Consider the following 11,727-nt stretch of genomic DNA (forward strand, 5'->3'; position numbering starts at 1 on the left):
ATGTAGGGGAAAATAATTCTGAATTTTTTCAATTACCAGCATATTCGAAATAAACCTTTCAAAAATAACATTGTCATATAATTTGTATTTTTTAGATAATAAATGAAATTATAATTCTTGCAAATTCAATCCTACAGTTCTTATTCAAGCGCCTCTAAATCTTCCGTGGTCTATCCCATTCCTGCGCATGCCCTCTTCCTCCCTTTTGATCGCCAACACCAAGATGGTGGGTACAAATTTTGAACAGTTGTCAAACTCACAAGATATCCATCGTAATCTGCCTTTATCTGAGCAAGAAGTTGCATGGTTATTAACTGTAGTCTTTCTTAAGAAAGTTTCCCATTGTTAGGAGTAGATTTTGTCAGTCTAAGAGGAATACAATAGCCCATGTATTGTAAATAAATACAAGGGTATTTGGGATTTCTCAACTTATCCATGTTGAGAGTCAGATATAGACATCACATTCAGTATGATGATGATCACCGTCAGTTCAAGTGAAAGTATAACCGTATCTAGAAATGTTTCGTAACTGAATTAACGCCTGAGATAAAGGAACTTGTTGTCTGTCGTTTAGATGCCTTGTAAATTTTTGTATAAGCTATATACAAGGCCTTCCATCATAGCCCCCCTCCCACTTGGTCCGATTTGCAGGATACCGAAAAATTATGCACATGTATAACATGAGTGCACAGCGATTCACTAGTGAAGACCACTAACCGTTTAACTTTTCTCCAGGCCAAGCGTACGAGGAAGGTGGGAATCGTCGGCAAGTACGGCACCCGTTATGGCGCCTCTCTGCGTAAGACCATCAAGAAGATGGAAGTGTCCCAGCACTCCAAGTACACATGCACCTTCTGTGGCAAGGTACGGGCATATCTCAAACTGTACATGTTTTATACTAGTATGGAGATTGCCTAGAATAGTTAGCCCTTGAGGACTGTAGTCTAATTATTTTTGTCAATTTTCAGTACCAATCTTAGTTCAATTTGTTTATTTCATTTTTGCATTGTACATGTTGTTATTATGGTGTTTGTGGTTTTGGTGATATTTTGCATAGGTGTAAAAGATGTATCATGTAGTCTGTATAATGCAAAATCCAGCTGTCAGGGGGTAACATGCGGCTGCTGACTAGAAGGGCGATTGAAATCAGGCTATAAAAGATGTTGTAGGTATCAAGGTATCCTCAAGGTAAAAAGTGTTCCTCTCTAAATAAACTCAAAACCCAAACTCTTTTTTTTTCTACTAGGAAAACATGAAGAGAAAGTCTGTCGGAATCTGGTCCTGCAAGAGCTGTAGAAAGACCATTGCAGGCGGGGCCTGGGTGTACAGGTAATTGTCTCCCATTGATGTTAACAGTTTTCATTTTGCCTTTACTTCAAAACTAAAATCAGCAGTATCACTTGAACATGAGAGATGAGGAATTCTCTTGTGTCTTATATAACAGCACAACAGCAGCAGCCACAGTACGGTCAGCGGTGCGACGTCTGCGTGAGATGAAGGAGCAGTAAGCTATTGGAGTTTCACAAAGGACGTCTGATCGATCAAGCCTCCCAACAGCCAGCCATCCTCACATCACCAGGATTACCTGCAGTTGTTGGAATGTTCTGGAGTCTGACCTTGGTATTTCTGAATAAAAAGTCGACTGTAAACTTCCCACGATTTTGTCTTCATTTCAATGTCCGTGAAATATTAGGCTTGATTAGTGAAAAAGAGATTAACTGTGAAATGGGTATGGCATTTGCTGTGTGAGTTTGCATGAGTATGGTATGATATTTCAGGCTTGTAGTTACTTTCCACATGACAGTACATACTCAGTTGCCCATGCAGGATGATAGAGATTAAGGACTTCTTGGATGGTGTTCATTAACCTTCTGGAAATACTTATTGTTCTTGTGCTACAAGGTGGTTGCCAATACTTTATTCACGGTCGGGAGTAGTTTTACAGCTTGGCACTAGTGAGAAGAAGAATAAGACATGAAAGAATAGACAATCTGTGGGTACACTGATGAAGATTTATTCCTCAGTAAATCCATTTAGTTCATATAATGCATCTTTTAGTAGTTGAAAAGTATTAACATTCATAAATAATCTTGTGTACCTACATTTATGACATTACAGGTAAACATTCTACTTCTGTTGAAGAAGTATCTAACCAAGATACCATCCCTATACCACACATGAATGAACAATTTGTGGCTATTGGTGTTGAGAAATAAATCTATTCAGGAGTGACACCAAAACATTTGCATGCCTTTTTTCAAAGGAAATCAGAAGTTAATGGGAATAAAAACAACCTGTTGCAAGCTATGGTACATGTACAGTCAAAATAGATTTCCTTTGACAAAGACTTAAATGCTTTTCCATCATCCTTAACAGTTTGTATATCACAATGTGGAGGATTCATAATGTTGCTAACACACTGACATCTTAAGCTTCATGCATGGGAAATGTTTATGTTGACATGTCTACTATTCCTGATTAACAAGTTCTTGAGTAAGTCATGCTAATAACTTCTTGAAATTGATTAGAGTGAATAGCAGATAAATCTTCTCACACAAAACATTACACCAAATAACTCAACTTCAATCCATCAAAATAAAACACAACATGAAATAAATTAGGACAGTAAACAAAGGCACAGCAGCATTGTCCATCACCAAGGCAGAATCCCACTCCTGGAAAATGCTCAGAACACTGGTCTTTTGGGTAACGTATTCCAAAATGCATGTCTGTACATTCCAACATAGGGGGACTTTGCCTGGGAAGGGGCTTCTTAGGAAGACAAAAAGTTCTCAGCTTAGATGCTTGACATGAAATTTAAATTCTGTGAACCACACTTCCAAACACAGATCGAGGACAGCAAGTTGCTTACTAGTATTAGTAGTAAATAGCAGCAGGAATGTTGCTATTATCAAAATTGATGCTTACTCCCATAGTAAAGATATGATATAAACCACCAAAAATGGACAAGATTTTAAATATTTACTGGCCGTTTAAGTTATGTCAACTGTACAAGAAAGAATTTTCTTTACAACAAATGCAACACAGTTAAATAAAACATATACATGTATGTTGTTGCTTGAAGTGGCGCTATGTGCCTTAATTTTTTTTTGGGGGGGGGGGGTCTTAGTTTGATTACAAGAGAATGCGATTAGAAACAATGGAGGTGTGCCAAAACAATGACAATGTTTGTAAGAGATTTGTGTGCACCTCTTTTTGACAGTTTAGCTAGCAATCATATCAAAAGATTATCTGTAACAGATGCAATGTTCCCTCTGTCACTAGGCCACTGGAGCAGATTTTCCAATAATAAGTTTGATTTTTCCTTCAGGCAGCTGCAAAATTAATTTTCTCACTGTGATGCCATTCATTTTAGAAGGGCCTATCTGTAAAATTGTTTCTTTCGGACAGTACAGTTAGCCTCTAGGATTGACAAGAAACTTTTCAGAAGACAATATCCAACACTGCTTTTAAATGTCTTTCACGATCAAAGCCGAGCTCACAGCTAGCTCACTTTTCAAACACCAACCAGCGAGCACACATTTACATTTTCTTTTCTGACATCTCTCTTTCTTCTCTTCACCATGACTTACTATCATCTTTCTATACACTGTACAAAATATGACATCTATGCCTTTGGTACACAAACAACTGTTAGCTTAACAGTACATTGAGAAAATGTATCATTCTATATCTTGGTAATATTTGATTTTGTTGAAATGAAAATAACATAGTCATAGAGATATAACTCAAACAAATATTTGGCTGTTAAGTGTTTTAAAATAAAGATCAATCAAACTTAGTTCAAGATTTGCTAATTCAATAGTTTAAACCATAATACATGTACAAAGTACAATGTGAACTAGTGAGGTATGTATCTTTTCAAACTAAACCAGCACTTCAAATGAGTTTTTCAAACAGCCATCCATAAAAAGAAAAAAAATATTACACCCATTGGAACATTCTGCATTACTATCTATCAGTGGAAGTCACCAACCTAAACTCCAATCCTTACTTCCTACTTGTACACTGATAAAAAGCACACAAATGTTTCTTAAGATCAGATGGTTGTTCCTTAAATTGCTGAAGTATTAATCAATAAGTTTGATTCATATTAACCTTCTCCATGCTGCGGGCTAGCTCATTTCTGCATTTACACTGAAAACTGTACCTGTCAGCATGGAGAAGGTTAAGGAGCACATTTCATATTGTTTGTTCTGTCAAGCCCTGTTCCCACCACTACTTCCACTAGCACCTTCTGGTGAAATCCCTGCCTGTTCATTAAAGCTCTCGAAGTCTGCTTGGTCCAGAAACTCAAAGTCATCTTCTATTTCCGAATCAGAAAACTCTGTTTCTCTCTTGTTGCCTCTGACCTGAGGGCTCAGCTCCCTCACCCTGGGCTGCTGCTGTGCGGTAACATCCCGTTCACTTGTGTTGGTTACGCGGCTTCCTGAAGGTTGATCATCTGTGCTACCAGCGGCTGATGCCAACCAGTTTGTCGCCATGTTTTCGAGAGCTGTCAGCGTCTGTTGCACCACGGTTGTCGCCGCTTCCCTGACAATCTGCGTCCTCGCCAGCTCGATCACGTCCGTTTCCGCCTGCCCTTGCCTGTATCTTTGCCTGGCCGTTGGCCGCGGTGGCTCATCGTCGCCGTTGAAGTGGGTAGGGTCGAACATCATGTTCTCCGCGGGGTATGCTTCCCTCTCCTGTTCCTTCTGGCTGACGTCCTGCATGCCTGGGGGGATCCCCAGGTTCTCATCCTCCTCCGCCAGCACAGAAGGGTCGTTAAAGGACGGGAACTCTGACAGCCCCTCCATAAACAGCCCTTCGTTGTCTGTGTGGTTGTCTGTCATGGCAAAAAAAACACATTACATAATGAACAAGTAACTTTAAAAGGAAGATATTAGAAACCTTGAGGCTTTTCACTGGATAATGAGCAAATCTGAGCCACATACAGTTCTGTAATTGGTAAGGATATTACTTTTTAAGCCACATGATGAACATTGTGAAATCTGCACTATAATTATAATAATCATTACAGAAAATTTGAATATCATTGTATATTTGATCTTGACTTACATACAAGGGAGAGATATTCTCACCTTCAGCTATACTTGGCGTGCCTGCCCGTGAGAACTGTGCCAGTGAGGAAGCTTCATCCTCAGACATCTCGGAGTCCGTGAGTGCCCGTGCCAGGGCCGCTGTCGTCTCCGGGTCTCTGGGAATGAACTGTCCAAGTTCCGTGTCCGTATCACTGTCATCGGTCTCTGCTGTAGCCGTTGCATGACTGGCTGACTGGCCTACACCTAGAGACACCCTCCCGGTATGCATTCTCTTTCCTGGAGGGGAAATATTGTTAACTGTATTATTTCAAAAGAACATGTAATATCTACTAACGTAACTCCACCAGGGTAGATAAGTCCACCACCCTGAAATGTACATGTACGTCCAAAAAGATCTCCAACCCAACGTCCCCCAGTTTAACATACTCCTGTACATGTAAACTGTGCATACCTGGGGGATGCTGCACTAGAGATCTCTAAAATTCACTGTTTTTCGAAGTGGCAGATTTATGTAACCCAGCGGATTATATTCATGGAGGTTAGAACTCTTATTTATATATATCCAGACACTAACATTGTATTAATACCTGCAGACATCAGCAGGAGAAGGTTGACCATGTTATCTTATTTCGTGATCTGACAGATCAAGTCTACTTTGTTAAGTAGCTGTTAACCAACATCTATCAGCTCAGTTTGAAAACAAAAGCTCTGAATTCCTAAGGTTTCAAAAGACTGTACTCACTCTTCTTGCGCCCCGAGCGCCCACGTCGAGTCTTCATGCTGTAGTCCAGCTGCATCATGAGCGGTTCGAAGCGGTTGTAGATCCGCTGGATAACTCGGTGGTACTCAACACAGGGCCACAGCAGCAGACTCATCACTGCAGACAGACAGGGGTAATATTGCAAATTTTTCCTTTGTTTGTCATTCATGGATAAATACATTGTGACAAGAACTCAACAGCAAAGCCACCTTTGTAACATGAATTTTGGGATCATATGATGTTATATGTGGAATGTAATACAGATCTGTTGATCACATTTAAAGAAAATTCTCTATTGTTGGGCAAAAATCACAATTTCCCAATAATCCAAGTTCAGTCCAGACAATTAACACATTGAATATGTCATCCTCATTAAAGATGTAAAAGGTGAGACTCACCGATGATGTAAGCGATCATGACCCCGGGGATGTAGATCCCCACCAGAGCCATGGCACCACACGACAAACACACCAGTGCTGTAAACTGTCACATAAAACAATGTAATGTCAAAGAGCAGTGAAGATTATATTACTACATATGTATATTGAAGTAGTTACTCTATTGTAGATACACGTGCTGTAGGTATTGTCATTGTTGCTTTTAGATGTGTATATGTGTGTATGGGCCTTTGAGCCTGAAGCAAACAGTAAAAATTAATAGATAAATAGATAAATATACCACTGGCAACACTATACAGAACTTAGTAACACAAGATCATTAGCACATTCTAAGGCTCCTTCCCTTCATTTATTTCTTAGTTTCTATGGTTACCTTTCCAGGCGAGTCCTTCTTCATCTCCCAGAGTTTCTTGCAGGACCAGGCGAAGGCGACCCAGCCCTCAGCGATGTGGTGAGCCAGTTCTGGGGCGCTCAGGAGACGGGGGTGTACAACAGCCCAGCTAGGGAGGGAACACAAAAACAGTTACGTCATGACTATTCACCAAAGGAGGCTATATTATAATATACTCACCAAAATTGGATTGTCTGGGCAAAAGGATGGAACACAACCCAGCTGATTAAAGTCAGACAGAAAAACAGCATTTACTATAATATAACTTCAGTTGTGTCCAGAAATTGGATTGTTTGGAGATAAGGATGCACCACAATGAAAGAAGGGCAAGATAAAAACTGTTCCGTTGTGTCAGCCATGATCGTAGTCACACGTTGTAGTGTTGTATTGTGCTATATCCAGACAATAAGATAGTAACCAATTAAGTGTAAATTAAGAGCTAAATTGCCAAAAGAGAAATCAGTCTAAAGCCTGGAGTGGAATGGGGAAAACTCACTTCTCTAACCAATTTGATTAGAATACCTCAAATATACAAAAAATAGTATTTTCAATTTCTAATGAAAGACCCAGTCCTTAATTGCTATAGGTGCCCAAGAATTTTGCTTCTAACCCAGTCATGATAAATTTCTTTAGTATTTACCCCAAGCCAAGTTCCCACTTAGCACACCTGCAAATCAATAAAATCCATTGATCTTTTTTGCAGGCTTTCTAACGATGCCAAGCACACTTTCTTAGCGAACCTGGCAGGATATCTAAGTCACGAGCCGACATGCAGGGCTTTTAAAAGATTATGCCATGTGACTTGACTGCAGGAACTTTCACAGGACCTGAGCATGCATGGGAAAATGACAACCAAAATCCCAAACATTTACTACAGTACTACTATTAGCATCACAAGCCTATGTACTGAAGTCTCTTACTAAAGCCCAACATTGAGAGCACTTCTTAAACCTACATTATAGCCAAATATGGAACAGCTCTATGTTATAATGACTAATAACAGGTACCAACAGAATTGTTGGAAAGACGTAGCTGTGTCTAAGAACAAAAGGTTACTCTCATTCAGTGTTTATATTATCACTACTATAAATGGCTGTCATGAGGCAATTTAGTCCAGACTTCACTTCATTTTCAATAATTATGATGAAAATATGTCGGTAGTATAGAAAAGCTTCGAAAATTCTAACTATGACATTAAGTGGAACACAACAATATTTTAAGAAATTGTGACTTGGACCAATATTGTGAGTAGAATCAATATGACAGGGTAGGGTAAGCCATTCAATACAATATATGATACAGTCTCCATAATTTGATTGTGTTTGCAATATCTTTTTCAGTGGCCTGTAACCTATGCAATAGAATCTTTCCATCACTTAATTGTCTGTCCTATTTCCTATAGCTATCATAATTGATTACATGAGGCAATTGTACACCTACAGTTACATGTTGGAAGCACCAAATAGCACTACTGTTATATAATAACGGCACAACTTGCATATGACAGTCCCTTGAAATAGATTTTGGACACAGTTCTGTTTTTATGACACTGGTATTCACTATCCTTGACCTTGTTTTTGACCCCAAAATAAAAACGACAACAGTCACAGCCAATTTGTTCAAAGGACAAGTCAATATTTTCTTAGTTGAAAAATTCACTAACATGGCAAATATATGTACAACATTGGGACCTAGCATACATGTATATCATACACTTCGACCCACTTAGTCATAAGCACCATTCATATATTTAGAGAAGCAGCCTGGCTTATCTTAATGGACTGATGCTCTTTTCAAGATCAAGATCTTAGCATTGTAATTACTTTGGTTAATCTTTAGAATACTGAAATAGAACAGTCTTCAATCTTGTCACTGTATCCTCTCCTGCCACAAATAAAAGCGCTGCAACTTTTAGAACAAGATCAACAAACCAGATAACGTGATACTTCCGCCTGGCATGGCCAGAATTCCTACAGTAAAATGAACTTCGAAGGCCTCCATACCTGAAATATCACATGGCCACACAGGGACATGTGCATCATTGGGAGAGTCAAAAAGGAGGTTAATCTAAAAAAGACCACTCAAGTGCCTCAAGGACAAATGTTGTTATATCTGGAGCAAGTTACTTGATGATTCTATGTCCTAGAAATGAGACACATATTCTCTGCTGTGGACATAAACATGCATCTACTAAATTTTTAGCAAACGTCAGCAGGGAGAAGGTTAACAATTAAAGACCTCAAACTACGTCATGAAAATTAGAACAATTAGTCAATGGAACATGCCATTCCTGATGTGAAATGTACCTTTAAATCAACGCTTGTCTCAGTAAATGCACAGAAGAGGAGCGTGACTCTGCAACAGGGTGAAAATGCAACTGATTTGCCAAACACCAAGTCGTATGGTGTCATATATAGGGATGTTATCTGTTGTTTGTTATTGAAGAGAAACAAGTGTGACCATCACACATCTCTGAATGATGTCATCAATGACTCAAAAGGTCAAGGACAGGCAAGGCTTTTATCTTTAACCGCATGAACAAGCATGGGAAGATAATGACTGTAATTACCCAACCTGATGTCTTAAACCATTGTTGAAGTACCACTCTGGGTACAATTAACCAACTTTGTCAGCAAATGTATCTTAAACAGCATTGAAAGGTGTTTCTAGTTTTCATCTTTAATATGAATTTAGAAATGCCTGAAGGTTCATACCAGCTAGGCTTTGAGCTTTATTGTGATTGTTTATAAATTTTAACACACGAATTTGAATATGGTTTTGACTTAACTTGACATGACTTCAAGGACAAAAATAACTCAGTTAAGTCAGTAGATGAATTGATAAAATTTATATATATATATTTGTATATATATATATACAACATGTTAATTTGTACATGATGCCCCTTAGATTTTAGCCTGTAGCTCGATCATTCAACAAATATGTCGGCAGATACAGCCCTGCTGTTGGAGGAAGTCCTCACATGACATGACAGTGACGCTGACTCACAGTCACAATGTCAATTCCAATAACACCCCCTGGCTGGATGCCCTGTGGCCACATCAACGCCTATCCATCGCAGAATAACATTACCCAGATGTCAACATCTTTCTTGAAAATCTGCCACAAGTTGTGTCAAGCACTCCAGCTGTACTGTGTACATATATTTACAGTTTGTTCTTGAACATCCATATGGATAGAAACCTAGAGCATTAAATCCCCCCCCCCCTTTCCTAGTGTAATTCACTTAGTCATGCTTCATGGTTGAGTTACCAAAAGGTACTGCAGGGTGATAACCTCAATTCCCCTGGGACATCAGTGAAAGCAACACAACAAGATAATTAAAATTTCAACTGATCAACACTTTCTTTCCACAAGAGGCCCTCATGCTTTTACATGCTAAATTATACAATAAACAAATAAATTCCTGTAGGCAATGAATGGTGTTCTGCAGACCCTATGGGGTCAATGTACATGTATGTGTGACAAGTGATAAGCAAACACAGTTGGGCTGTGATGATGTCATGCTTTGTCACGCGTTGCCACACTTCAAAACACACGTCAGCTACAACAGCGTACATTATTATAGTGACTATGTAATATATATAGTACCACAACCTGGTGAGCGGCCTTGAAACTGATGTAATCCAACACTAGCAAGCCTCAAAGTGCAAACACTAGTATTAGTTAACAGTAGAAATCTTTTTGAAAAACGCTGGAAAGTGGATATGTAAACCCTGTTGTCCAGTCTTTTTCACATGTCATTGAATAATCCTTTTTGATGTGTCCAAAACTGATAGGGGGCATACATACAATTTAATTTAACACTTTGTTGGCATGATATTTACCTGTCTTGGTCTTCCTCTGGTTTTTCCACTGCAAGAGACAAAAACAATTGATTAGGTCAGACTAGATCTTTTACTGACAGCAAGCCATATTTGGATAGAAGGCATGGACACCGTATTGACACAACAGTACACAATATACAAACCAGTTGATATTTAGGGGGTATGACAACTACATGTATAGGCAATTCCTTAACATTATGTTACATTTTTTATATCAAAATATAAATCATCACAGTTTGAAGGTTAACACTTTAAATGTGTAACCATTAATTAGAATGAACCTACAAACCAATGATGTAAACAACAACTGGAATCAAATGCAATAGAAATACATGCATGTGACACCTTTTAGTGAGGCTGTTCAAAGAATCACCTGACTACATGTGTACGTCAATGTTATCATACTTTAACAATGTGATTTGGGGAGTATCCAATGTCGGAAGGACATGATGAAACAAAGAAAATGTTTCGCTGTCCTTTTTGTAGGTCAACAGCTGAGGAAACGTTCCTGCGTATATGTCCATGGAAGCTCGAGGCATCAGACACATGAGGATTCCACAGATTCCTTAGGGGAATAATGGTCTGATGTCTGGCCAGAAAAATCAATGTGTGAGATTCTCTCACCGCGGATGGTGGGCCAGATTCGGTTCCTCCAGATCTCGGCACACACCGCCACCATTGCACACATCGCCAGCAGGAAAAAGAACCGGTAATTCGTCGAAGTAGCGAGCCTAGACAAGACACAACATTGTAATTAAAGATACAGCATTTGTAGAAATTCCATGTTACAATTTTGAAGGTTGACAACTGTCAGAAAGGCGAGTATTTTGTGGTAAACAAATTGAATAACTCACCAAAACGCGCCATTCACCAAAAACATCAGGACGGCGGAATGGGTGGGTTTCTCCCAGACCAAAACGCGTTGAAAATACAAAAAACCCGTCTCAAAAGGGTTCAGTATTTTCGTTAGGATCCTCTCCTTCCTGGCGATGGCTTCTGCATACTCTGGGTCGTCTGTCTCGCCCTGTTGAGGGCGCTGATCGGAAGGTTCTGAGTCCGAGTTCGCCATCTTCCTGTCCTGCCTCTGCAACTCTGTTTTTGTTTTGTTGTGACGTAATCCCAAAAAAGCCGAAACCACACCCAGCATGCAACCTGATGAACTTTCACCTGACAAACAGATATTTTTTTCATCGAAAAAATATTTATGCAAAAGATATGATACTCTTTCAATTCTTTGTACTTTTCAAACAAAATTTATCGAGGGAAA

At 39.2% G+C, this 11,727-nt stretch overlaps 2 protein-coding genes across 3 annotated transcripts; one reads left to right on the forward strand and one right to left on the reverse strand.

Moving 5' to 3' along the window:
- Positions 1-160: 160 nt before the first annotated feature.
- On the forward strand, positions 161-1,649 carry LOC136447850 (large ribosomal subunit protein eL43). Of its 2 annotated transcripts, none has more exons than XM_066446957.1 (4): positions 161-226; positions 736-864; positions 1,247-1,329; positions 1,445-1,649. In XM_066446957.1, exons 1-4 carry the CDS (start codon positions 188-190, stop codon positions 1,506-1,508), a joined length of 315 nt encoding a protein of 104 aa, XP_066303054.1. In that variant the 5' UTR covers positions 161-187; the 3' UTR covers positions 1,509-1,649. The 2 variants fall into 2 exon arrangements, with proteins under 2 accessions (XP_066303054.1, XP_066303055.1); XM_066446958.1 differs by lacking the exon at positions 161-226 and adding an exon at positions 284-306.
- A 343-nt stretch (positions 1,650-1,992) lies between these two features.
- On the reverse strand, positions 1,993-11,578 carry LOC136447849 (reticulophagy regulator 3-like). The gene is made up of 8 exons (XM_066446956.1): positions 11,315-11,578; positions 11,085-11,191; positions 10,461-10,488; positions 6,595-6,721; positions 6,222-6,306; positions 5,806-5,940; positions 5,103-5,339; positions 1,993-4,846 (listed from the first exon to the last, which is right to left on the reverse strand). The coding sequence occupies exons 1-8, from the start codon at positions 11,527-11,529 to the stop codon at positions 4,221-4,223; spliced, it is 1,560 nt and encodes a 519-aa protein (XP_066303053.1). The 5' UTR covers positions 11,530-11,578; the 3' UTR covers positions 1,993-4,220.
- Between the last annotated feature and the right edge of the window lie 149 nt (positions 11,579-11,727).

This window comes from Branchiostoma lanceolatum, chromosome 13 (assembly GCF_035083965.1).
Source record: "Branchiostoma lanceolatum isolate klBraLanc5 chromosome 13, klBraLanc5.hap2, whole genome shotgun sequence".
NCBI classification, from domain to species: Eukaryota; Metazoa; Chordata; class Leptocardii; order Amphioxiformes; family Branchiostomatidae; genus Branchiostoma; species Branchiostoma lanceolatum.